This window comes from Mauremys reevesii, linkage group 13 (genome assembly GCF_016161935.1).
Source record: "Mauremys reevesii isolate NIE-2019 linkage group 13, ASM1616193v1, whole genome shotgun sequence".
Taxonomy (NCBI): Eukaryota; Metazoa; Chordata; order Testudines; family Geoemydidae; genus Mauremys; species Mauremys reevesii.
Window position 1 is genome coordinate 20,265,816 of NC_052635.1, and position 26,771 is coordinate 20,292,586.

Genomic DNA, 26,771 nt, shown 5'->3' on the forward strand with positions numbered 1-26,771 from the left:
GCGGGCTCTTCTCATAGAGGCTGCTCTCCACCTGGCTTCTGAGCCTTCCTGCCAAGACTCACCTAATACCTCAGCCTCATTGTGCAGCGCACCCCCAGCACTGGTGCCCAAAAAGAAAAAAAGAAAAATGGCTCCCTGGCACTGGGCAAGAAGGGCCATGCGACATCGGGCAAATGACCCACTTCTGGCCACCTGGCAACTCTGGAGCCACATGTATGTGCCTCCCTGGTTGGGGCCCTTAGCCCCTTTAAAAGATCCACCTCCAACTCTCAGGAGCGATAGGGGATCCAAACTCCTGACAGCATCGATACATTCCTAAGCTCCCCTGGTGCCAAGAGAACAGAGACCTCTGCCCATGCCGCTGATACCGCATTTGCCGCAGGAAACAGTGAAGGCTCCCTATGAAGGCAAGCCAGCCGCAAAGACCCCTCAGGGGGAAGTGGAGCACCACCAATCCCCCGAGACAAGACAGTGCTCTCCTCTCGCCCCAGATCTCTGGAGTTGCAGATAAGCTCCTCTGAGGCTCACCCTCGGTCACTGCAATTGCGGTCTCCACCGTCTCAATGCAGATTGCCTAAGGGGAGGAGGCTCAAGTCCCCTTACTACCAGCACCGTTCGCCCTCCCCCAGTTGTCATCTTGCTGCCGATCTCAGTCGCCTGTCCCATGGGAGCGCTCCCTATCACAACTGCAGTCCCCTCGATATTGGCACCAATCCCCTCACTCCAGGCACCGGTCTTCGGCAGCAACGGTCAGCAGGCAGACGCAGGCGTCAATGGCTCCACCATGGTCACCGGAAGAGGATTCCTCTGGCACAGAAGGGCAGTTCAGCCCCTCGCCCAGACTCCACCAGTGCGATTGGGCACGAGAGGCCATGTCGACATCGGCACCACATTGGGAGCATAGCCAGTGGCCAGCACAGTGGCCTTATTGGAGTGAATGGGGCTGTAGTAAGAGGAGGCCCTGAGATATAAACCTTAGTATCAGAGGCCCGGTATGAGGCCTAAGGCCTGAACTAAAGTAATGGTCAAGACTTGTTGACATAAAGCAAAGTTAAGCTGTGAGCCAGAGGCAGGCCCTGATCACAGAAGCTGGCAAGGAAAGGGCTGATGCTGCAAAAAGAGACATACCTAAAAGGTACTGGACACCAGATATCAGAACATTCGCAGACTTGTACACTCCACACAGATAACAAGGAACAAGCTGACCCATCCCAATGACAGGGCCAAAAGGGTAATATGATGGATAGAGTTGTTTTGTTCGAACCAACATGTACAAGGTGAGAGGCTAGCTACGTAGAGGGGTTGCACCTCAATACGTCAGGAGTGATGTGTAACTTGTTTGTACCTGTGTATTAAAATGCATCCTGGGGCAGCCTAGGGGGCAGTGGAAAGTCCCACCACTGACTGAGCTGAGTCCATTGCCAGGGAGCACATATGTACTGGCTAGCTGCACCTTAGCAGCACCTTGGACTTTGTTTGCTAGGGAGCTGGAGACTGTGTTTCTCTTTGACGATAAACCTGGCCGACGTGCCTTCGTACCTTACTAGAGTCTGTGGTCATTGGGGGTTCTCTCGGGGTCTGCTGTGTCAGCTATCTGCGCAGAGCTAGGGCAGCACATAGAGGGAACACACGCACACAGCCGATTGATATCAACATTGAACAGAGCAGAGCACCACACCGGTAGAATCTGACAACAGGGGCGTGCCAGTCACGATGATGCCCCTTTCGCACTGCTCATCTGCTGCTGCCTCGGAGCAACAGTTTGCAGCACCGACCAGTATGTGACAGGGTCCTCAAGATTGCCAAGGCCTCTGGCAAACCCCGTCCTCCATCTCTCCCACCTCCAAAAGGGTTAAAAAGAAGTACTTTGTCCCAGCCAAAGGGTTTGAGTACAGTGAAATCCCGCTATAATGATAATTGCGGTCCAAAAAATTCGATCGCGATAAATGCGGGGTCGCTTTATAGCAGAGTTACGAAAATTTACCATTTCAAGCTGGTCAGTTTAAGTCTTGTTTAAAAAAAAAAAAAAAAAAAAACCTGTTATCCCAGCATGTGTTAAACACAAAAGTAGTAATTTAATTACATGTACATGAAAGAAACGTGAAATCAACTATACTAATCATTGACTTTGCACTCTGCGCAATCTGGTTGCATGACTCCATAATTTTACATTTCCTCACTTCTTAAAAAAGCTATTTAGTGTGGTCTGCTTATTTGCCGCAGACTGTTGGCTTCTAGCAAAGTCAAGAATGCTTCTGAGTTGGAGGATTTTGACACTGTCCACGTCTTGAGTTTCCAGCCACCTCAAACTGGCTTCTAGGTCCTTTACTGCCTCGGACACTTTTGGTGGGGGAGTTGAGATGTCATCATCGTTGTCATCGTCATTAGTTTCAGGCTCTGGTGGTGCAGCTTCATTCTTCCCACTGACATTTGCAACAATTTTGTCATCTGAGATGTGTTCGTATATGGGGCAGATGTCATCTGCTGAAAACCAGTTGAGGCTATCCTGATGACTGTGCTCATATTCTCTGAGTGCTTCTTTGGCAAAACGTACGTTGTCTTCAGTGAATCTTGTAAATTCAGGCTCGTCGTCGTTACCATCGTCGTGTGTAGATGATGGAAAAGCTGGACCAAGACCCTTTATCTAGCATTGTTGAATGCAACGTGCAGAGAGAGCATCCCAGGCTTTTCTGCCGAGGTGACAGACTTCTTTCAAGTTGAGTGACGCCAGTGATGTGTCAACAGAGGAGTTGTTATGCGCTACCATCTGCTTGATCATTTCATGACAATAGTTTTGCTTAAATACTGATATGATGCCTTGGTCTAGTGGCTGGATTTCTGACATAGTGTTCTTTGGGAGATAACAGACTTCAATCTTGCCATCATGACTGACAAGATTTTCCGCTGGGGGGTGAGCAGGGCAATTATCCAGCAGGAGGAGAGCTTTTTCCTGCTGCTTGAGTTTTCGCAAATGAGCCCGAACGGCTGGCATGAAAGTTTTTTATGGAACCAGTCTTTAAATATGGAGCTATTCATCCATGCATTCTTGCTGTTGGTGTATTCAAAGGGAAGGGCCTTCATATTAACATGATGAAAACACCTGGGAGACCTCGCATTTCCAATCATCATAAGTCTGACTTTGTGGCTGCCAGACTTGTTGGCGCAAAACAAGAGAATGACTCGGTCCTTCCTCTGCTTAAAGCCTTTTCGTTTGTGACTATCAGTCCTGGTTGTGAGGGTGCCATCGGGTAACATTTTAAAGCATAAACCAGTCTTGTTGCAGCTGTAAACTTGGTCAGCTGTGTAGCAACCATCCTCCTGCAACTTTTTAAGGTCAATTGGGTAGGAATCGGCAGTCTCTTTATCAGCTAAGCGGATTTCCCCAGACACAAGAACTTGGCTTACAGTGTGCCTATTCTTGAGTCTGTCCAGCTAGCCATTACTCGCCTTAAATTTGGATTCATTTCCATTGATAAGGTGATCAAATTTCTCTGCTTGAGCTTTCAGAATAGGGCCAGAAATGGGAACTCCTTCTGAGCGAGCCTGGACAAACCATTGGTACAAGTTGGAATCTTAGGCTTTCATCATTAGCAAACTTGACCTTTTTATGCTGTAAACCAGTTTCCGCTTCAAGAATGCAGGGTAGGCTACGGAGCTTTTCTTCTTTTTTCCACCTTCGCAGAGTGGAAAAAGACATAGTATCTCAGGGCTATACACTAATTCCTAGATCTCTAGCAAGCTGAGTTTGTTGTTTGCCCTTCTTTAGTTGATCCAGGACGTACAATTTCTCTTGGGCAGAAAACTACTTGCGTTTGCGAACTGGCGTGTCCATAACGGTAAAATATTTTTTAATATATAGGAAATTAATAACAAGTTTATAGGCAAACACCATACACATGTACAACCCGAGAAGTAAATGCAATGGGCCTGCAATGGCCAGGAGTCACTTTTATCCTATAAGACCGGAAGAATGCGATTTATTTATAAATGTCGTAAAAAAAGTATTCTGGCAAAACGTGAACAGTATTACGGACTTAAAGGGGAGCCAACTTTATGATCGCATTATATCGAATTAACGTTATCGCGGGGTGCGTTATTGCAAGGTTTGACTGTACTGTCTCTGCGACCAACGAAAAAGATAAGCAGGGGCATACCAGTTCAACTACCAAAAATAGAGACCAAAAGACTGGACCTTTTGGGGAGAAAAATTTATTCCACTGCCAGACTGCAATTCCGGGTGGTGAACCATCAGGCCGTCTTGGGCAAATACAATTTTAACTTATGGGACTCCCTCTGTAACTTCAAGGAATCCCTCCTGCAGGGTTTTGCTCAAGAATCAGCACCCTGGTACAGGAGGGCATGGCAGCAGCTACGTGCTCCTTCCAAATGGTGTGGGATGCAGCAGACTCAGCAGCTAGGGTGGTTGCAGCGGCGGTGGTTATGAGGTGCAGCTCCTGGCTTCAAACTGCCAGTCTTTCTCTAAATATGCAGACCACGATGTAGGTCCTCCCGTTTGCTGGGAACGGTCTCTTCTTCAAACAGACAGATGTGAGGCTGCATGGGTTAAACGACACTCGGACCATCCTTCGCTTGCTGGTCATGCATATGCTGCAGTCTTCACAGAAGCAGTTCCGGCTGCCCCTGCCACCAAGGCTTTGGCAGCCTCGATGGGTCTGCAAGGAGAAGGGATAGAGACAGAAGTTTTAGTCCTCACTGCCCTTCCTCCTTCTACTGCACAGCCCGGCCCGGCAAAGCAGCCAAGGGGCCAAAAGCACTCGTTTTGAAGGTGCTCTTGAGAGTGATGCCCTGGTCAGTTTTCCAGATCCACCTTGTTCTTTCCTCAGCCGTCTTTGTCCCTACTGTTTTGGCCTGGTCGTGAGTCACCTCGGATCGCTGGGTGCTGGACATAGTATCTCAGGGCTATACCCTGCAATTTTCGGCTGCCCCTCCATCCCACCCCCCACTCCTCCCCCATCCCTCTTCAGGGGCCCTTGTCATGAACAATTCCTCGTTCAAGAGGTTGAGAACCTCCTGTGCCTGGTTGCAGTGGAGGAAGTCCCTCGGGACATGAAAGAAAAAGGGGTCTACTCCCACTACTTATTAATCCCGAAGGCAAAAGGGGGCCTCAGACCCATCTTGGACCTGCGTTGCCTCAACAAGTCTCTCAAAAAGCTGAAGTTTTTCATATGGTCTCCCTGGCCTCCATCATCCCCTTCCCAGATCTGGGAGACTGGTATGCTACCCTCGATTTAAAGGACGCTTATTTCCATATTCCCAGGTCACAGACGCTTCCTCAGTTTCATAGTAGGCAGACGCCATTTTCAATTCACAGCACTCTCCTTAGGCCTCTGATCAACCCCAAGGGTGTTCACAAAATGTATGGCACCAGTGGCTGCTTACCTGAGATGTCGAGGGGTCCAGGTCTTCCTGTCTCTCAACCACTGGTTCATCAAGGGCCCATCTTGTGAGCAAGTGCAGAGGAGCCTTAATCTGGTGCGTTCCACCTGCCGTGACCTGGGCCTGTTAATAAACGAGAAAAAAATCCATCTTAATGCGCCTCCAGTGAGTAGAGTTCATTGGGTGGTTCTCAACTCCATGCGAGCCAGAGCCTTCCTTCCAGGAGCGCGTTTTCACGCCATGTCGGACGGACTTGATCTCCCATGTAAAGAACCATTTGCAGGACAATCTGGCCCTCCATATCAACATTAGGGAGCTCAGAGCGGTTTGCCTGGCCTGCCAGGCTTTCTTGCCTCACCTGAGGAGCAAGGTGGTGCATGCAGGTCCTGATGGACAATACTGCCACGATGTATTACATCAACAGGCAGGGCAGTGCCAGGTCTTCGGCCCTTTTGTCAAGAAGCTCTCTGCTCTTGGGACTTTTGTGTGCGGCATGCCCTTCATCTGGTAGCTGCACACCTGCCTGGAACCAAGAACGTCCTGGTGGATCACCTCAGCAGGACTTTCTCATCTCACCACAAGTGGTTGCTCTATCCGGAGGTGGTCAGCATAATCTTCCAGAGGTGGAGGACTCCCCAGGCGCACCTTTTCACGTCCAGGCAGAACAGAAAATGCCACATGTTCTGTTTGATCTGGGGACTCCCTGTCGGATGCCTTTCTCATCCCATGGTTGGGGGCGCTGATGTATGCCTTCCTGCCAGTGCCATTGAGTCACAGGGTCCTTATGAAGATCAAGCAAGGGCGAGAATTATCCTAATAACCCCCACGTGGCCTCTCCAGCACTGGTTCAGCACACTGTTGAACCTTTCGGTAGCCGCCCCTCTGGCTGGATCTGCTGTCACAGAACCACAGCAGCCTTTTGCATACGAACCTGGCGGCACTGCACTTGACTGCTTGGCTGCTGCATGGCTAAGCATGAACGAATGGCCATGCTTGAGCTGTGTCCAAGAGGTTTTGCTGGGTAGCAGGAAACCCTCCACCAGAGCGACTTATCTGGGCCAAATGGAAAAGACTCATGTGCTGGGCTTTGGAATGGCATATATGAGCCAAGCAGGCCCTGCTGTAGGAGATACTGGATTATCTGCTGCACCTCAAACTCCAAGGCTTGTCGCTGTCATTGATCAAGGTCCACCTGGTGCTATCTTGGCTTTCCATCCTCTGTTCCAAGGATCACAACATGACAGCATGGTCCCCCACCTAAGACCTAAATCTCATGCTGTAGAGGCTCACGGGGTCTCTGTTTCAGGCTCTGGCTTCCTGCTCTCTCCTGCTTCTCCATGAGGTGATCCACCAGGACGTTCCTGGTTCCAGGCAGGTGTGCAGCTACCAGATGAATGGCATGCCGCACACAAGTTCCTTGTTCCTGGTCGTGATAATGTCAGCCCGCAGGGTGTGCGAAATCAGGGCACTTACTTTGGAGCCGCCCTATACGGCCTTCTACAAGGATAAGGTCCAGCTGTGACTGCACCCAGTGTTTCTGCCCAGGGTCGTTTCCTAGTTTCATACTGGCCAGGACATATATTTACCTGTATTCTTTCCAAAGCCTTATATGTCTGATGAGGAATGCAGGCTACACACCCTGGACATCAGGAGGGCGCTGGCCTTCTACAGAGATAGAACAAAGCTGTTCCGTAAGTCTACACAGTTGTTCGTTGCGGTGGTGGACAGGATGAAGGGTCGCTCAGTGTCTGCTTAGAGGATTTCGTCCTGGATCACGGCCTTTATCTGCTACTGTTATGAGCTGGCGCAAGTGCCTGCGATTGTGGCACCACACTCGACTAGGGCACAAGTGTCATCAGTGGCCTTCCTGAAGCAGGTACCAATCCAAGAGATGTGTAGAGCTGCTACCTGGTCGTCTGTCCACACACTCGCGTCTCATACACTTACCAGCAAGCTTGAGACAATGCTAGCTTTGGCAGAGAAGTGCTGTAACCTGCAAGACCGTGAACTCTGAGCCCACTTCCATTGATACTGCTTGTGAGTCGCCTACAGTGGAATCGACATGAGCAAGCACTCGAAACAAAAGAGATGGGCAACCATTTTTTCTTCAGCTGTTGTTTTTCGAGATGTGTTGCTCATGTCCATTCCATTCCCCACCCTCCTGCCCCTCTGTCAGAGTTGCCGGCAAGAAGGAACTGAGAGGACGTAAGGCTGGCAGCTCCTGATATACCGACGCCTGAGCGCAGCACTCAAGGGGGCACCACAGCTGGCGCTACGGATACTGCTATGGCAAAAATCTCTGTCCGCGCATGTGAGTGCACGCACACCTAGAATGGAATGGAGCAACATCTCAAAGAACAAAAGTTACAAAAAAGGTGGGTAACCATTTTTTTTTGTTTGTTCATCTGTATCCATTTCTGAATTGTTTCCATCAAGGTTATCAATATGGACTATGGAATGAAAGAACAGAACCCTATCGATAAAGTTCGCTTCTATTGCAAGTCTGACCCGAGCCAGGCAGTCAAGATTTCGAAAGAACAGGTAGCTAAGGCTGTGCCAAAGGCCTTACCAAACATGCTTCTCAAGGAAATATTCATGTAACAGGTTGTGGAAGCACTTCTGTGCAACAATGTGGTGGGGTGTGTGTGTGTGGGGGGGGTGGGGGATACAGTTTTACCACTATTTGGAATCTTAGTATTTAACACAGTCCATCCAAAATCCATTACTCACTATCTTCAGTTTGACTAATTTTTCCAGTCAAACTCCCTAACTTTGTGGTACACATTATGCTTTATAATGAGAACTTACATTTTTCTACCTATATATGGAAATATTTTGAAGTTCATTGATCGGTTGGCTCTAGATTCCAAGAAACACTGTACAATTTATTTTCCTCTATTCAAAAGGTTTCCAGGCTTCTGCCAGAGACATTTGCAGAGCAGCTGATCCGGGTTTATTGCAAGAAAAAGGATGAGAAGAGTTTAGATGCTGCAACAAAGTGTTTTATTCAGTGGTGTATGAACATGGATTTTACAAAACCTCAGGTAACGTACTACCTCATAAATACCCCTACACGCAGATTCATCCATTCCCAGGCCAAAAGGGACCACTGTGATAATCTAGTCTGACCTCCTGTACAACGCAGGCCAGAGAACTTTCCCAAAATAATTCCTACTCCTGGAACTTCTCACCTTGGCACATGGATTTGGGACCTTCAAAATCTGTGCATTGTTAGGGATTTTTATCTGTAAGGCCTTGTCTACACAGGAATGCTGCATGTTCTAACCAAAGCAGTGAACTTAAACCAATGCAAACCCATGTGGCCACTCTTATTTCTGTTTAAGAGTAGCTTTTCTCATAAGCTGATTGGGAACAGGTTTAAATTGAACTGAAGTGAGACACTTTGATCCTGAAATAAGAGCATCCACCCAAGGGTTTGCCTCGGATTCGGTAACTGGGGCAAGTTTTGTTTGTAGACCAGCCCTAAACCACCATGGTGGGGCTCAATGGCATCTCTTTAAGGAATCACTCAGACCAGTTGCCCCTGCTTGTCCCAGGCCTGTAAAGCTTCCTGTTTCCCCAGGAGAATTTAATTTGTTTTTTTTTTAAATGATCTTTTATGGACTCCTGGTCGGGAGCCCTAATCTCCTGGGGAAACAAGGTGACTTGAACAGGAAGAGGGTAGAGACCCCCTAAACATTCCTGATTTCGAAGGTCCCTGCTGCTGTGTCCGGGTAGAGCCTGTTGCCCCTGCTGCCTGTCAAACACCAGAGCATAGATACCACAGGGCATGATGGGGATGGAGCTCACTGTAGCCCCTTTATGCAGTTTTGGCTTTTGCAATGGGGGCAGGGTCAGAGCCACCTCTGTGGTCCCAGCTCTTGGTGGTGTTGAGCCAGTTGATCAAAAACTTTACCTGAGAGCAGGGGCGGCTCTACAAAGTAGGCTGCCCCAAGCAGCGCGGAGCGCTGCGCCGCCCTTCCCCAGTCCCGCGGCGGGTCCCCTCTTCCCGCGGCTCCGGCATCCTGGGAGGCGTCATTTGGCTCGGTGGAGCTCCGCCCGGCATGCCTGCGGCAGGTCCACGGAGCCCGGACGAGCGGACCTGCCGCAGTCATGCCTGCGGGAGCTCAACCGGAGCCGCGGGAAGACGGGACCCGCCGCAGGCATGACTGCGGCAGGTCCGCTCGTCCCGGGCTCCGGTGGACCTGCCGCAGGCATGCCGGCGGGAGCTCCACCGGAGCCAAATGACGCCCTCCCCAGGATGCCGCCCCAAGCAGGCGCTTGGCCCGCTGGTGCCTAGAGCCGCCCCTGCCTGAGAGAGATGGAACCTGATCCTAAAGGAAATAGGAACCTCAGGCTCCTGCCAGGGGCGGCACCTGTAATATCAATAAAGCTAACTTGGCATTTCTGTGGTATGGCTGAGACAGCATCCGCTCCCCTGTGCTGCCCCTGGCCTACCCCTCCTCTATCATTTCTCCCACTAAACTTGTTTCTTTCAGTTGATAAAATTATTTATGTCCATCACTGTAGCAGAGCAGTTAATATGATGGAAACAAATGACATTTTTGCCATTATAAATAAAATTAGAATGTAAATTAGGTATTTCACATTTATTAAATATGCAAATCGTTGCATTGAACCTCTAGTTTTCAGGACAGTAAGCCTTATTAGGTGTGACTTGTCCATCAAGTTGGGTACGGACAGTGTGATAAGGTGTCTTTTCCCAGCAATTAAAGGTTTTCTCTTAGCAGTTGGTTTTGAATGCTGATAATTCATCTGTATTTAGTATTAAGCTGCCCCTCTTTCTGTATCTGCCCTTTCAGGTCTAGATGTTTTCTCACATACCTTTCCCTACATGAAATGTAGTCTGGAGGAGCTCTGAGAGAAACGTGCTCACATCACAAATCAGTTTAATGTCTTTTAATAAAAAATGTAGAGCTTTAAATCCCTTCAGTGTGACAAAGCATAATACCTTGTATTGAGCATTTTTAAAACTAGTGTGCTAGGCCCCAGGGCTTATTTTCCAGGGGGTGCTGAGCACCCACAGCCAATCTCGGCGGTCGCTCAGTACCTCCGGAAATTCCACCACTGGACTATGGTTTCCACAGGCATGATCTGTAGCCATGAGCATGTGAATCACTTCATCCTTTTGTAACAGTTCTGGTTTCTGAGAACAAAACAGAGTTAATTTCTCCAGTGTGCTTTGCACGTGAGATTGGTTAAAAAGCTTTCCCTGTTTCTAATATCAATTTGTAATATCAATTTCATCATGCAACCAGCTTTACAACCACCACTCAGTTCATTGCACCATAGTAATGTGTCTTAACAGGTGAAACATGGCCAAGTCTGCAAAACTGAATGTGGGTAATCCATGGCACAGGTTTGCCACGGGTGCTCAGCACTTTGTCGTGGCAGTGTTGGACAGGTGAATTTCAGATGGACAGTGGGATGGTTACTGGGCTCACTCTTCAGAGTGGTAGCCATGTTAGTCTGTATCAGCAAAAAGAACAAGGAGAACTTGTGGCACCTTAGAGACTAACAAATTTATTTGGGTGTTAGCCCACGAAAGCTTATGCATGCATAAATTTGTTAGTCTCTAAGGTGCTATAAGTGTTGGCCTCTTTGGGCTCACTTTGTGTGATAATACACTAAGTATTTTCTGGCTCACCTACTTCCTGGATTTATTGGTGACTGAGCTTTGGGAACCAGCTGAACGACTTGGGTACATTTGTACAGAGTTCTCACCTACAAAGTTTTCAGTCATTGACCATGACCCTTTTGTGGCTCAGTTCTCATCCTTTCTATTCCATAAGCCTAAAATTGAGCTGCTTGTTTTGTTCTGTTTGTACAGCACCTAGCACAATGAGGTCCTGGTTCCTACAGTAAGACAAATAAAGTAAGAATGTGCTTGTAAAACTCGGCAACTTTTTCTTAACTTCCTTTCAATGACTTTCTAGGACGGTGATGTGGTCGCCCCTGAACTAACTCCAATGAAAGCAAGCTGGAATGACCCTGACGAGGATGAACTGCAAAGTCCAAATGACCGCAGGGAAGCTTCAAAATCCAGAACCAGACTCTTTCAATAACTGATTTGTAAATGGAGTTTATTTGCTATATTTAAAGCCTTTCCAGTAACAGTTTTGTGCTGTCCCTTCTATCCCATTAAAAGATACTTGAAAGAGAACAGCACATTGTATAAAATCTGCTTGAAAAGCTTTACAGAACAAGTTTACAAAAGTGCATTTTTTTAGGTTCCTATATGTTTCCTGTATGTAACATAGTGATTTAAAAGCCCTGTGAGCATTGACATTCAAAGGGGAATTTTATATGTGATCAGTGATTACTTGCAGCAGAGCAAACACTGTTCTAGTTTTTGACTTGAATGTATGGGTGCTGTGTAGCAAGAGTTCCTTTAAAAATGAAGGCTTTTGAAATACCCCAAACTCCCATAAAATTCCAAAAGGAAATTAGTATTTTACCGTTGTTGTAGTGTAGCTAGCATTGCACTTCAGCACAATTTTGACTTCCCTAAAATCAGAGAAATGTGAGCAGCAAGTGCCCAGCTCCCTTTACTGGGGCAAATGACATAGATAAAAGAGAGAAAAAAATTGGAAAGATCTGTACTGTGTCCCCTATTTCAGATCCCTTTCTTTTAAGATAATCGTGATGTCACATGTTCTGACAGAGCAAAGCCTATAGCTCAGGTTTCTTAAGCCTTACTGAAGTGAAAAGGGCATCAGTGAGGTGTGGCCTTTTTTTTTTTTAAATGCTGTTTTTTAGATTGTGTTTTTGTGGCTTAACAATCACTTTTTCCTGCCATTTAAATGTTCTTTCCCCTGGTTCTTTTCATACAGCACAAATGGGGTGGGGACCAGATTTGACTACTGACAAATGGCTGTCCAATACAAAGAGCAAACAAACTAGGCAGATTTTTCTTCCAATCTTTCACTTGGAGATCCCTTCCAAACAAATTAAGTAAAAAAAAAAAAAAAAAATCTTCGTACAGAAAGGGGATTTTTAAGTTTCTTGTGTCCTTTTTTTAAAGTAGACCTGACACCTGAAGAAAACAAACTTGACCTCTTTTTCTGAATCTTTGCCTTTAGAAGTCAGATGTTAGTCACTAGTGGGTCTGAATACAAAATCAGTGCCATAAGAAGTCTTCATGTAGAGTCCAGGTTTGTTACATGAGATTAATTAAACTGTCCCTTCTAGAGATGGCATCTGATAATCACCAGATGAAGGCAAGGGAATTGATCATGCCATAATTCTTCTGGTCTGCTGCTCTCTTAATATGCACAAGCCCATGTGTTCACCAGAGGGGGTGTTGTACAAACCCCATTTTCAGTGCACTACCAGTGATTCAGATCTACAGGTGTATGAAATGGCTGTTGTCAGAAATCTCCACTGACTTGGGAAGCATATCTCTAACCGTTCTGGAATGAGCCTTTTGTACTTGACTTCATCAAACAGAAAGAGTGACGCAATTGTGTTAAAACCCTGTGATTCAAGGCGAGTTGAAACATTACATACAGAATAATGTATTCATTTCACAGCTGTCACTTGAATGTATTCGCTTATTTGAAACTATTCTAAAAGGTGTTCTGTAGAAAAACTTTTGCTTGAGAGTACTGTGCTCTTTGCTTTTGAAAGGTGAAACTTTATCTGTGAACTGGATCTTTTTTTTTTCTTTTTTTTTTTAAGAGAGTTCTAACTGACTGAGCCTGAGTTGTCTGAAAAAGAATGTATACAAATATTTTAATACAACTTTTTTAATGGAATTGCAGCATGGATTGTTTGTTTTAAAATCAATACTACAATTAATGCACAGTTAAAATGAAAATTGCCAAATGCATTCTTAAAAGGACAGACGTTCATAGTTAAAGCAAGTCTGTTAGATAAGGGAGCCCAATTTTGAATGACTTTTTCCATCAATTTTCTATGAGGCCCCCTTGAGCTTTGGAAGATCTTCATGCTGGACGAGAGGCAACTGGTTCTATTCCCAGTCCCTGTAATGGAGCAGGAATTTTGGATTGGAGTCAAATTCAGGTTTAAGGCACCATGAAGGGTAATAAGGATTGAAGCTAAGCAGAAAGGCCAAGGAAGCAGTGTCATGTGCTGAGACATGTGGCAGGTTCCCAGAGAAGCCAGATGGCAGACCCGTGCCTAGCATGATGTAACTGAAATGCTGCCACAATGGTCATGATGGCTCAAAATGACATCAAATTCTCAGCTATTGTAAGGCAGTAAAAATAAGTAAAGATATAAATGCAGGGGAGATAACCACTACACTTTCCCATCATATGCTACTGGTAGAGAATGTGATGTTTGGCCTATAGACATGAAGATTGTATTTGAAGACTGGAGGGGAAGGGATGCTAATAGGCAGATAAGAAAGGGACTGGGAATGTGCCAAGGGGTTTTACATAAGTACCAAAGCTCCTTTTGAGAGTGCTGAATGTATCTAGTAATGGGGCCTCATCACAGTCCCTAGGTCAGGGGTCGGCAGCCTTTCAGAAGTACTGTGTCGAGTCTTCATTTAGTCACTCTAATTTAAGGTTTCGCGTGCCAGTAATACATTTTAACGTTTTTAGAAGGTCTCTTTCTCTGTCTATAATATATAACTATTGTTGTATGTAAAGTAAATAAGGTTTTTAAAATGTTTAAGAAGCTTCATTTAAAATTAAATTAAAATGCAGAGCCCCCAGACCAGTGGCCAGGACCCGGGCAATGTGAGTGCCACTGAAAATCAGCTCGCGTGCTGCCTTTGGCACACATGCCATAGGTTGCCTACCCCTGCCCCAGGTGTTGCATTTCATTGGCCAGTAAACCTCTGTGCTACCCTTGCTGATCCCAGAGCATCTGATTTGGATTCTTCTGCCTATTCAAGTTTTAGAAGCAACTCTGGTGTCTGAATAGGTGGAGCCATACAGTCCTTGATAGACTACATCCATGACAGCCACCAACTCCTCACCTCTTGGGGCTCAGCTTGCTGTGAGGGGATCCAAATGCTGACTCCCATGTGCTTTAAGCCTCCGGAGTCTGAACAGAGTTCACAGCTGCCTGGAAGCAGTGCTGCCGTTTCCAGCTAGCTCCTAGTCATCTGGCTGTGGTGAGAAGTCTGATGCCATATCAAGCCAACAGCTCATCAGTGCTGCAGGCTCTCTGGGTCCACAGTGGTAGTCTCTGGGCATTGGTGCCAGCTGCCATGCTCTGCTCAGGCCCTGACTTCATGGGAGGAGGAGTCAGGAGGGATTTTGCTGTGGGATTTGTTTTGGCCTGTTACAGGGACAGGAGACAGTGGCAGAGTTTGGACCTGAGCTGTCCTGCAACTTGGGGTGCTGGGATCAGGGCTTTGATTCAGGCCCATCTCGTTACAAGCAACAGAAAAACGTGTGGTCCTTGTGCCCCTTTCATGTAGCTGATCTTGGCCTAACTTCAATAAGCTTCTCTGAGAGCAGGGATGGGGGAGGTGCCCTGGCCCTCACATCTCATGGAGCGCTAAACGCTGGCAGGGCCGAGCAAGCCCATGTCAATACCCTCATGCTGCCCCTGCTGTCTCTGCCAGGGGGGAGGGGAGGTTGTCCTCACTCACTGTGAACAACAGCTGAGCTCACTTCCCAAGTTCACAGCACTGACTGGCAGGGCATGTCCCAGCAGGCAGCTCCCCTGCTGCTAACACTCAGTCGCTTCACGTGGGAATTTAATTTTTAAATTGCCCAGTTGCCTGTGAGATTCCGTTTGCATTGAAATCCAGTGCTTGTGGAGCCACCCACTGGGGCTGCTCTGATGCCCCGCAGGGTGAGCACCCTGACAGGAAAATGGGTGGGAACGCCCCCGCTGCCCTCTCTGGAGCGTGAGTGCTGGCCGGGGAGGAGAAAGGAGCACAGCCTGGCAAAGCCTTGTGCGTAAGGGGAAGAGGGGCTGAGCACCACCTTCTGGAAGGGTTCCAGACACTGCTGGGAACAGCTGCCAGGCCCAGCTAGGGTCCATGTGAAAGCAGTCAGTTCCCACGGCCCCTGGTGTGGTGGGCTCAGGTCAAGGCCCAAACCTCCAGGTCCCGAATAAAGAACTGCTCCTGGGGCGACAGGATTTCGTTGTCAAATGTCTCGCATCGGTGGCTGCCCCCATGGTACAGGTCCCCATCCAGCCACAGGCCGAATTTGCCACTAAAAATAAAGGGAAGACCAAGCTGAGTATCAGACGGGCTCCAGTCCGGGGCCAAGACAGGCAGGGCAGGGGCCTCTCTGACCATCAGCTAACGAGGGTTCCCTGTGTCTGTCCCCATGTGGAAGGACAGCTAGTGGGCCTGATCCTGCCAAGCACAAGGCACCCCTGCTCTGAGTGACTTCAGGGTGCTCAGCACCTCCCAGGATTGGGCTCCCTTCTACCATGCTTTGCACTAGGCTCTGAGCACCCAGCCCAGGTGCTCCCGATTGTGCAGCCCCGTGCAGCATAAGGAGACGCACTGAGGGAGCTGCGGGAGGCTAGTGAGCTGCACAGGGGCCCTGCACTCCTCACTCATGGGGCTGCAGAAGGGGGAAGAGCCCTGCCTGGCTCTCAGACTCTGGGGCAGGATGCAGGGCTGGTGGAAGAAATAGCTTCTTCCTTCACATACAGAATCATTCAGAGCCTCACAACACCCCTTGTTACAGCCACTTCTCAGGGCACAGTGTCATTTTAATGAGCTTGTTTCACAGCTGGGTGACTAGCACAGCAAGGCTGCGTAACCCGCAGGGAGCTGGAGCCAGAGCCACGCTCTAGCCAAGGCTTCGTGCAGCCATCGCTATGCTCCTTGGGCATGACCAGGAAAGATGAACACCAGGGCTAACGGCACAGAGCAGGAGGGGCAGTGCCATGCACACAGGGAACACTGGAGTCAGCAGGGCATGGGGCTGCTCAGCAGTTTTGCTTTGAGTTCACTTCTTTGGGCTTTTCTAGGCTAGGGAAGGTGGGTGGGGTGGGGTGTCAGCATGAGCTAACACATGCTGGCTAGCCCCAGTCCTCTTCCTGGTGCACATGCAGGTTTTACCTTGATTTAGCTGGTCAAGGTCAATTCCAGGGGAGCCCTGGTGCAAACTGGTTCTGTCAGGTACATCGCTGTGTTGTTAGTGGCTGGATGATGGCGGCAGGTAGGGGACGCGTCACTCACAACGCGCTGGGTTGTGGCAGAAGGGAAGGGCCCAGCGCTTCCCAAAGTGCTGTGGCCATGACCAGGCTGGGCACGTGTGCCCCACACAGGGGTTCAGTGCTGGCAGAGTGGTTTGCAGTCAGTCTGTCAGGGGACGCACAGCTTCATGGTCTGTGCTACCTGTCTCCTCATCTTGGACTGGGAGTAGGGTGACCAGACAGCAAATGTGAAAAATCGGGACGGGGGGAGGGGGGGTGTAATAGGAGCCTATATAAGAAAAAGACCCAAAAATCAGGACTGTCCCTATAAAATCTGGACATCTGGTCACCCTAAGTAGGGGGGAGGGGCTGTCCAGACTCCTCAAGACCCTCTTCCTGTTAGTACTGAGTGTCTCTGCTGCTGCTGGAATGGCCTTGTCTCCCCTACACTTCTAGTGTTAGTGCATCAGCTCCATCACAGCTAGCCCAGGGATGTCTCCTCAAGCTGGAAATTACACCTCCTGCTCCAAGCATCGATGTACCCTGAGAACAGAGCAACCAGTGCAAACACTTCTGCAACCCTTCACTCACATCTGAGCATGGACATTGCAGAAGGGAAATCAGCCAGATCCATTCACTGATAGGAATCATGCACTCGACTCCCCTGGAGCCTCCTTCCTTATACTGGGCTGGACTGAAGGAGCGCTAGATGAGCAAAGTCATTTACACTTCCCAAGGCTCCCCAGCACAGCAGATCTCAGAACAGCAGCCAGGTCTGGCTCCAGCCTCCAGGAGGGCAATGTGTGTGAGCAGATACATCCACGTAGACCCCTGTGACTGGATGCAGGACTCCGCTCACCTGCTCTGGCTGCTGCGTCAGGATGGGCTGTGCTGGTGCTTGGCTTGAAGTACTGCAGCCCCTGCCTTCCTCGACGCTGTGAGGGCAGAAGGGTCTCTAGGAGCAGCGAGGCAGAACAGGCCCCAGAACTCAAGGCAGCTCCGCCCAGTCAGCTACATACCTGCCTCCGCCAATCACTAGCAAATCTGCATCGCCTTTCATGAAGAAAGTGTTGGTGCCTGTCCACTTAAACACCTGCAAGGAGAAGCAACCATTAGCAATCAGAGCAGGGGTGTAGGGACAGCTAATTACACCCCTTGGGCAGTACCTGGCACAGGAACAGGGAAGCCTGTTGCAGTGTGGAGGAAGCTGGTCAGCAGTGGCTTGCCATGACTGCTAGGGTCACTGGTGCAACCCTGCTCACCAGGAGCTACTTGGTGCAAAGTACTGACCCAGACTCAGCCTAGATCGTCACTAACTCCCCAACTCTGACCAGCTCACTGTAAAACCTGGTGTGATGCTCTGTACCACAAAGCAACATCCTGGCACCCCCCACATTTACCATGGTGATTTAATTATGATGTATTGTGTACAAACTATATCATATGAGGGGGGGGGTCTATGGAAAAGTTATGGTTTGCTGAGTATGATTATCCCATTTGCATGCATGTTTCATTTTTGTATCTGAAATTATGAATATTAACCATGTATCTGTATTTCAAATGTGTTTGCTCCTGGGTAACTCCCACAAGGTAGTTTACATCCAGTCTAGCCAGCAGATTGTGACTGAACTATTCAAGTTGATGGCTCATCAATGAACACAATGGGCCATGGAAGAAGCTTATCCCCACCTGATGGACTGTCCTGTGAAGTTCTAGCCAGAATAAGGGAAATGGCTGCTGCTGACTCATCAAAGCATGCAAGGACATGTGCCACTGGACTCCATCTTGTGCCTGTACTTTGCCACTAACTGCTGGGGGCTTTGTTTGGGAAAATGAATTTCCCGCCACATGGGAGAAGCTATGAAAGGGGGAAGTGGCATCATCACTTAGCCTCACACCCCCTTCCCCCCACCCCCAAACTCAACACCAGGAAACACCTCAGGGACAGAGACTGGGGAGGTGGCCCCAGGTGGGAAAGGAGGAGTCCCAGCCTGTGTATGAAAGATTGGTGACCTGTTTGTACCATCAGGATGAACCACTGCTTGATTCAAATCCCGTCTAGTTTATAGCACTTAGATTGCAATTTTGTTTTATTTCTTAGCTAATCTGCATTGATCTGTAGACTTATTACTTATAATCTTTCTGTAGTTATATCTTTTTTTATATTTCAACCTAAAAACTGTGAGCTGTTTGAAGTGCAAAGGGAAATCTGCTCAGGAACAGAGGCTGGTGCATTGTCCTCTCCACATTGAGTGAGGGGCGGACTGGCTAATAACATACACTGGTCAGGCTTCTGACGAGGGCAAGATGGTACAGCTCTGGGGTCCTTGGCTGGGCAGCTGGGAAGAACTGGCTGAAGCCTCTCTATTGTTGGTCCATGGGTGGTTGGTGAAAGCATTCATGTAACTCAGATGGGTGTGTCCCTGATTGTGACTGTTTGTGTAAGGGCAGGCCCGGGACCGGTCTGCAGCTTCTCACAGCATCACAGTGAGAGAGGGCGCCCAGGCTGGTGAGACAGAAGGCTCAGCGGTACCCCAGTTCCAGGTTGCACCCCAGGGCAGTACGTCACACTTGGGGCAGAATCTTTTCTAGCTCTTCCAGCGTCCTGGTTAGCAAAATGTAGGCACGGGCTATAGTAAGTGGAGTGTGGCTCCCCCTCCGCTCTGTGTGGCTGGGGCAAGCAGCACCCCACAGCGCCCCTCCTCCCTGGCTGGAGTGGTGAGAGTTTCTCCCCCTTGTTCAAGCTACTTTATTCTGCCTGCAGGGGTGCTCTCCGGGGCATTGCAGTCACCGCTGGGGCTGTGCAAAGCCACTACCCACAGCAGCAAATACAGGCAGCGCTTTGGGGGAAGCTGTGCCAGCTGATATCCTTGTTCCCTATGAGTCCCACCGCCTGTGAGTCAGCATTAGCCATGCTGCCAGTGTGCACAATTTTATAGTGACACTTGTGATGTTTGATTTCTTCAAGCCCCAGCTCCTGGAGTCACTTCAGCAGCACATCAGCCTCTCGGCTCTCCTTAAAAACATGTCAGCTTATGGCCCTTGGGGCAAGCTGGTGACTGTGATCCGAATGCACCCCCAGGCTCAGAAACCAGGGGGAACAGAATAAGAACTGACATTGTTATTTTTCAGCCTCTCATGATTCCCGGGGGTCTGACTCAGACCAGTCCCTGGGGCTGGCGATGTGTCAGGATGATGAATGCTACCGCTGGTGAGGAAGGGGGCGAGCCCCATTGGACTGTGCCTTGGGCCAGTCACAGGTGTCAGCAGTGCTGGCCAGAGAGCAGGTTCTCACACAACCACCTCGTGTTCCAGTCCTGGTGGCACTTCGTGCCAGAAGCCAGCATTTCCTGTGCCTTGCTTAGCAGAGGGTGCGCCAGGCCTATAAGGGGTTAAATGAGTAACTGCCCAGGGCTCTTCCTAGTGTGGACAATTCCCCTAAATGTTGGGGTGGATCTGAACTCCATAGGGAGGGAATGGGGGCAGGACATGAGGCTGATAAGGTGCAGGGTTTGAATTAGCTGTGTTGGGGGCTGATAATTCAGTTCAGTGCTGCTGGTCAAACTGGCTTCTGGGAGGTGATGTGCATGGAGTTCCCCAGCCCCAGAAAAGGAGAAAGCCAGAGTGAACTGGGAGGAGGAAAGAGGCCCTAGTGCAAGGAGAGTCTTCTCCTGAAACTTGGCCTGCAATGGCCATACCACCCAGCACTCAACCCACAATACAGCAGCCCCACCCCTGACCCAACACAGCTGTAGCTGCCGTACAGGATCACAAACGAAAACTCTCTTTGCGTCTGTGTTTGGGTTTCCCAGTGTGTGGCCTTAGCAAAAGGAGCTGATTTTGAAGTCAGAGGAAGATCCGGCCCCCACATGCAGGCAAGACTGGACTCCAAGGGGAATTCACCCCTGTGCCAGAGCTGCGTGCTGGAGTGTTCCCACAGGGGCCTTGCTGTGGCTTATGGCACCTTCACACTGGCTCTGCTGGCATAATGCTGCCGTAACGCAACAGGAAGCTCACCAACAGAACAGTCTGTGCTGCAGTTGAGACGAGACTCGATTTGACAGCCCTGTTCCCAGCTGCTTCTGGGTGAGGCAGCAACTGGGCTTGGTTGTTCCCATGTGTTATTACCCCCACAAGCCCAGCAAGTCTCCGAGTGAGACAGGCTGAGGGCCAAGGGCCTGAGTAGGTTGGGGAGCAGGAGATACCTGAATTCTGGATCAACTCCCCACCATCCTACTGCGTTTTGCCTACGCTGCCTTGTCAGATCATTATGAAAACCAAGGACTTCCCAGTCGCTGTTTCCCCCTGCCCCAGCAACATCTGACTTAGCCAGGTATTTGGGCACATTCCCCCAAACAAAACACTTGGTTTGCTGAGAATGAGGCAGCAAAGAATCCTGTGGCACCTTATAGACTAACAGACGTTTTGCAGCATGAGCTTTCGTGGGTGAATACCCACTTCTTCGGAAAGTGGGTATTCACCCACGAAAGCTCATGCTGCAAAACGTCTGTTAGTCTATAAGGTGCCACGGGATTCTTTGCTGCTTCTACAGAACCAGACTAACACGGCTACCCCTCTGATACTTGAGAATGAGGGTTGCTCCAGTACAGATCCCTGCAACACACTCACTAGAACACTAGGAAATACCCAGGTATGTTCTTTCTGCTCCTGCCTGGGACACACTGCTCCTCCTTCACCCATTTCTCCAGCCCCTGTAGCATACAGCCGCCATGCCCCACACTAACAAATGTGCAGCCTGGAGGCCAAGCCCAGCAATCCAACATGGCAGCCCCCTGGAACGCGATTGCCTAACACAACACAAAACCTGTGTCACAGATATTTTTACTAGGGCTGCTCAAAAATGTCCCATCAAAACTGTTTTTGATAGACAATTGGATTTTCAAGCAAATGAAGTGTCTGCCTCTGGAAAATCTCAATATTTTGTTAGCAAAAAGAGGCGAAAATCCAAAATATTCTGGTTCAAAATACCACCACTGTGACTCATGGGAGTAATAGTTTGGGTGCCTTACGCTGCCACCCTCTTCCATGGATAGCGCTCTCTGGCTAGACTGCATCACCCATGATGCATCACTGCCAGGGACTTCTATGCACCTCCTCCCATCACCAAGCAGGGAGAAAGTAGTGCATCATGGGAGATGTAGGCCAGCCAGAAAACCCTGCCCATAGACTAGAATGGAGCATTAGGCAACTGAACAGCAATGCCCATGAGGCACTGCAGCTCCAGACAGAGTAGAAATTTTCAGTTTTCAGCCAACATTTTTCACCAGAAAGTTGAAATTTTCAGTGGGGGGAAAAAGGCTATTTTCTAAGCAGCTCTAACTATCACTTTCATGCACCAAACAGTTCCTAAAATCTTTCTAGTGGTTTCACAGTGTCATGTCGGTACTTAACCTGCTCCTAATCGTCCGCCACAAAGCCAGGGTCCAACACAGTATGACAACAACAATCCAGCCCAAACTACTGTCTGCCTGCCCCAGCACTACCACCCATGCCAGGCAATGCCAGCAGCATGCTCAGCATGGCGCAGGCTAAGTGTGTGTATGCTGGATGGTGAGGTGCTAGGGACAGGGAAGGGCGCATGTACAGTGGGAAAGGGTGAGGAGGAACGTACTTGAGGGGTTCCTAGTATTTTAGCCGGTACTGCAGTAGGATATGCACCTGGACAACCTTCGCTCTAAAGCACCAAAGGTGTTTTATTTGTGGGAGTGGCTTTCCCAGTTCTTAGTATGTACATAACAACAAGTATTCCCATTGCCCCTGCCCCTTAGCACGTGCTGGCTATTGCTGTGTCCAGCCATCCCAAGACTGGAAAGGCGAAATATTCACCAAACCCCAGGTTACGGGCAAGCAAGGAGCAAACCTCAGCTCTGATGTTGGTGGGTGCAGCTTACACCAGGGCTGGAGCTGGCTGCACAGAGGAGTTTTAATGCTTCACCAAACTGGCATCCCAGGTTGAGGCTCTGCTACAGTATCTCCGAGGGCCCGGGCAGCGAGTGTTGTGGGGGGAGCGGCGCATGCCTGTCTGGGTGACAGCTACCCGGGTGGATTTGTCAGGCCCCGAGAAAAGCATTATGGACTATTGGGATTTCCTAGGTCCTGGCCCTGCCCTCCGAGAAGTCAGGCGGAAACACCTCTGAAGCCAGCCAGGCCACAAGCCCTAGGGCTTTGTAGGGGCCCAAGGAGGAGGTTTCCGCCCAGTTCTTCGGAGAGTCAGCTTCCAGAGGAGTTGTGCCTTGCAAGCAACACCCTCAAGAGCGTGGGTTAGTCACTGGCAGGAAAGTCAAGTGATTTTCCATAATCAGACGCTGAATTATTCAGTTACTTAATTCTGTCGTTACAATTAATTCACTATTTAATGACTAAGGAGAGCAATTACTTCCTGGTAATTATTCCTACTAATTACATGCTCCTACTAGGTGAAGGAGCCCTGAGGCTGGGACTGGCTTGGGAACGGGGTTACTCAGCCGTGTCTAGAGGCAGTGAGGAAGGAATGGCTGTGCCCTGCTGAGCTCAGGTGGTGCCTGCAGGTTGGGAAGGAAGCTGCCTCCGAGATGCTGTGCAAGGTGTGACTCATGCTGCTTCGATCAGCCACATACCATGGACTTTGGGCCTGCCAGGCCTCCTCTCACCTAGGCTCCCAGGAGCAGCCTGGTTGAGCAGCCTGCTTGGTTGCAATGGTGGGCACTGACGGGCATAGCAGGGCGGTCTAGGGCCTGCAGGTTTGTGTGGTGTGCAGCAGGTTGCACAAAGTGGCTGTGTGCCTTGCAGGGGGCTCGGCCAAAGCCCCTGCATGAGGCAAGAGTGCAGGGTGTGAAGGGGGTGGGTGGAGTATGGATGTCAGAGGAGACATGCAGCTAACGGTGGGTAATACCCATCATGCTATAGGGGGGCTTAGTGACGTGCTCCCTTCCTCACAGCAGCAGCCTCGCGATGCCCCCATGCTCCCGTACTGCTCAGCACTGAGCAAGAGACGTACTAAGGACTCATTTGGATGCCAGGCGGGCGCTCCAGGAGGCACGGGGCCCAGCACAGGCCCAGGGCTCCCAGGAGTGCAGAATGCTCTCCCCAGCGCTGGCTCAGCTCCCAGCATGGCTGACCAGCACTATGGGGCCTTTAGGGTGGAAGTGGAGGGGAAGTCCAAAACCCTCCCCGCCCATGCACACAGAGCGGCTGAGTGACCCAGAGCGCCTGCTGGGGGGCGGGGGGGGGGGCAGAGCCACAAGGACACTGCTGGCAGGGAAGGGGAAGCAAAAATGCTGTGGACTTGTCCTCCCCCACCCCCACATGATTGCACCCCCACATGTCCCTGGGCCTGTGCTGCATTTGGGCCTTGGCCAGCAGAAGCCCCTGTCTCTGCTCCTGGGAGAGAGAGTCACAGGCTAATTCCAAAGCCCCTGCACCGAGAATGTGAGCGTTACTGTTACCTTTAGCTCCGGGGAGAAGGAGAAGAGAAAAGTCTCCCCTGTGCCATAAAAGCAGCTGCTGAGTCGGATGGCAGTGGAGGAGAAGGCCCCAAACGTCTGGAAAGGAAGCAGAGGAGAGAAGGTCACAGCACTGCCAGATCTTGTGGGTTTTAGCACAAGTTTTGCTGTAATTGGGATTTCCTCCAAGTCCCAGCTCCCAGAGTCCTGGGATTCCAGGAGAATCTCAGCTTGCATTAGATACAAAACAAAGCCAGAAGGCAAAGAACCCAAAATTTATTATTTTAAAAAAAAATCTCCTGATTTGTAAACCAATCGCGTGAGTGATTTCTGGAGGCCTCACTCATGATCTGTGACTGCTGGGGCTGTCAATTCTGCAGCTACCACCAGCAGCAAGTGACCGGGGCAGGCCTGTTCACTGTCTTTACCCCTCCCAGCCATTGAAGCTCTCATGGCAGGCTGTGTGTGCCCCAGCTCCCCTCCCAAATGCAGGGTATCTAGGACCCCGAGGCTGCTGGAATCTGCACCCAGGCTTTTAGGCACCATTATGAACAGTTACTACCCAGGCCAATCCATGGCACTGCTGCCCCCTCCACGGGCGCCACATCCCATGCTGGAGGCCCTATGGGGCAAACCAGTGGCTCCAGGTTGTATCACTCAATGAGGAGGTTCTGTGGCCTGTAACCGGGGCTCCAGCCAAGATGGAAAGGGGCTGATCAGACAGGACAAAGCCATCACTATCAAGTCTGAAAGGTGCCTCGCCCCTTGGAGTCGCCCTCCAGCCAGTGCTGGGCTAATCCCTGACACTGGCAGGTGCTCCCTGAGGACAGGTGTCTGCGTGCTACTCAGCTAGGGTCAGGTGGGGCTGTGGCTACATGTACATGCATGCTCCGCCCACAGACCATTGCTGTTGGCAGAGCTGACATGTGGGACCTTGATCACCAGCAGCACAGGCCCTGACTGTGTGCGACGGAGTCACTCCGTCGGCTGTGCGCAGCAGGTGTAGGGTTACCAGAGACAGCACTGCAGGGAGACACAATCACACCCCAATACCCGCCGTGGGCAGGTGACCTGGGGATGGGTCCAGAACAGACCCAGCCCCTTCCAAGGAGCGTTTTGGGGGCCAGACACAGGATGCAAAAGCCGCGGGAATTGCGAGTGGATTATCTGATCCCCTCCAACAGCGCAGCCTGGCCCAGTTGCACTGCAGGAGTTACTAGCTGTAGGTGAACTACTGAGAGCAGACGTTACCTTAGCACTTCCCCACTCCTGTACCCCACAGGCCTGCAGCCTCAGCACTTCCCCTAGGCCTGCTGGCCTCCTACCCCCCATGCCTCCAGCACAGCGGTGTGCTAACCCACCACTACCGGCATGGGGGAAGTCTGGAGAAGGGGTATGCTGCGGAGGGAGGGGGGGACAGCTGCAGGTGCGTGTGTGCTGTAGCTGTGGGTGCGATACGGTGAGTGGGGGTGCACAGGGGATGAGCTCTTGGGGGTTAACTCTGTTTTCTTGCTAGGTTGGCGCTGAGCTAGGTGTTCAGAGAACAGAGCTGCCCATGGCACAGCACGGTGGAGGGTTGGTATGTTAACCAGCATGTGCTCCAGCTCTGCATGGCCGGACTGCATGGCCCCCTCACTCCCTGCTTGCAGGTGCCGAGACGTAGGGAAGATTTCTGCCAGGTTTGGCTATCCAGGGCTAGATGAGTACCGGGTGTGGTCACCCCAGAACAGCCACCTGTGTGCGCCGGAGATGCTGGGTTAATTCCTCCACTTGTTTAACTCTTCGGTCACCTCTGCCCTCCCTGGTTCAGCTGGGACAGGAAGTGGAGGTGCGGAAAAGGCTGACATCTGGGGGTTCTCTTTAGTCTGGCCCAGTCAAGGAAGTGCTGGAAGGCCTGGCTGAGCCCTGAGCCAGCTGGGGGCATGTTTCCCCTTCACTGATTGGCTAAGTTCACTGTGCACTGGGCAGACCGGGGGAAATGAGCATCCAGGGGCAGGGGACATGCCTGGGGGCAGGACAGGGCAGGGCTCCTGCAGCAAGGTGTGGGACTAGCCTAGGAGAAGATCAGGAGGAGAGGTGGGCCTCTTAGCTACCAGCGATAGCTTCCTGGTGCCTAGGGGGCCTGGGAGGGGCGTAGGAAGGGTCAGGTGGTGAGGGGAGACCAAGGAGGGTGGAGCTGGGCCAAACTAGCAAGGAAGCACTCTAAGGTCACAGTGGATGTGGGAAGAGATGCTGGGGGAACTAGCAGGTGGAACATGGGGTGCTGGATGGCTCTGGGGATGGGGGTGGGGGCGGCAGGAGGTGCACAGGCACCAGGATGCTATCGTTGGTAGCTAAGAGGCCCACTCTGCGATCCCTGTGACTATGGGAACTGCTTGCCTCCTGCCTCTTCCCAGTCTGGCACTAGCTCTCCAGTGCCTGGAGCTGGCTGCAGGATCCTGCTGCAGCGTCTCTCCGAGTGGGACTGGTGCCCATTGCTGTGCAGCCTGGCAGCTAGCCTAGGCCCAGAGCAGGACATTGCTGCTCATTCGCTGGTCGGTTTCTTTGTCCTTTTTCTTCTAATAAAAATCCAGATGAGGTGGTGCCATCCGAGATGGACCAGAGGATGGGGGCTGCTGGGTGCTCACTAGTGCCTGGCAGGAGACCCCTGCTGGGAATGCCCGATTGCAAACAGCCCATGTGCTCCCCACAGTTGGCCAGCACTCCCCAGGACTCCGAATGCATCCCACAAGCCCCTCAGTCTGGCAGGCTGGAGCCCTGGGGCTGCCACGGACCATACAGAGTGGGGAGAGCCTGGGGTTTGAGCATGAAGTTAGTGGCCCAGAA

General features: G+C 50.5%; 2 protein-coding genes across 7 annotated transcripts in view; one reads left to right on the forward strand and one right to left on the reverse strand.

The window, feature by feature from the left end:
• SAMHD1 (SAM and HD domain containing deoxynucleoside triphosphate triphosphohydrolase 1) overlaps nucleotides 1-12,407 on the forward strand; it is a 74,241-nt gene extending 61,834 nt beyond the window's left edge. For all 3 annotated transcript variants that reach the window (XM_039497985.1, XM_039497986.1, XM_039497987.1), the window contains exons 14-16: nucleotides 7,834-7,938; nucleotides 8,304-8,441; nucleotides 11,355-12,407. In XM_039497985.1, the coding sequence (XP_039353919.1) occupies nucleotides 7,834-7,938; nucleotides 8,304-8,441; nucleotides 11,355-11,483 (372 nt within the window). In that variant the 3' untranslated portion in view covers nucleotides 11,484-12,407. The remainder of the gene's footprint in view (nucleotides 1-7,833; nucleotides 7,939-8,303; nucleotides 8,442-11,354) is intronic.
• The window catches only part of TLDC2 (TBC/LysM-associated domain containing 2), a 30,642-nt gene continuing 7,915 nt past the window's right edge, over nucleotides 4,045-26,771 (reverse strand). For 2 of the 4 annotated variants that reach the window (XM_039497990.1, XM_039497988.1), the window contains 4 exons: nucleotides 23,949-24,044; nucleotides 17,523-17,596; nucleotides 5,401-5,520; nucleotides 4,045-4,673 (listed from right to left, as the gene is read on the reverse strand). In XM_039497990.1, the coding sequence (XP_039353924.1) occupies nucleotides 4,598-4,673; nucleotides 5,401-5,520; nucleotides 17,523-17,596; nucleotides 23,949-24,044 (366 nt within the window). In that variant the 3' untranslated portion in view covers nucleotides 4,045-4,597. Of the gene's footprint in view, nucleotides 4,674-5,400; nucleotides 5,521-13,225; nucleotides 13,404-14,154; nucleotides 15,564-17,522; nucleotides 17,597-23,948; nucleotides 24,045-26,771 lie in introns of those variants that run through there. The other 2 variants (XM_039497991.1, XM_039497989.1) reach the window with 2 other exon arrangements.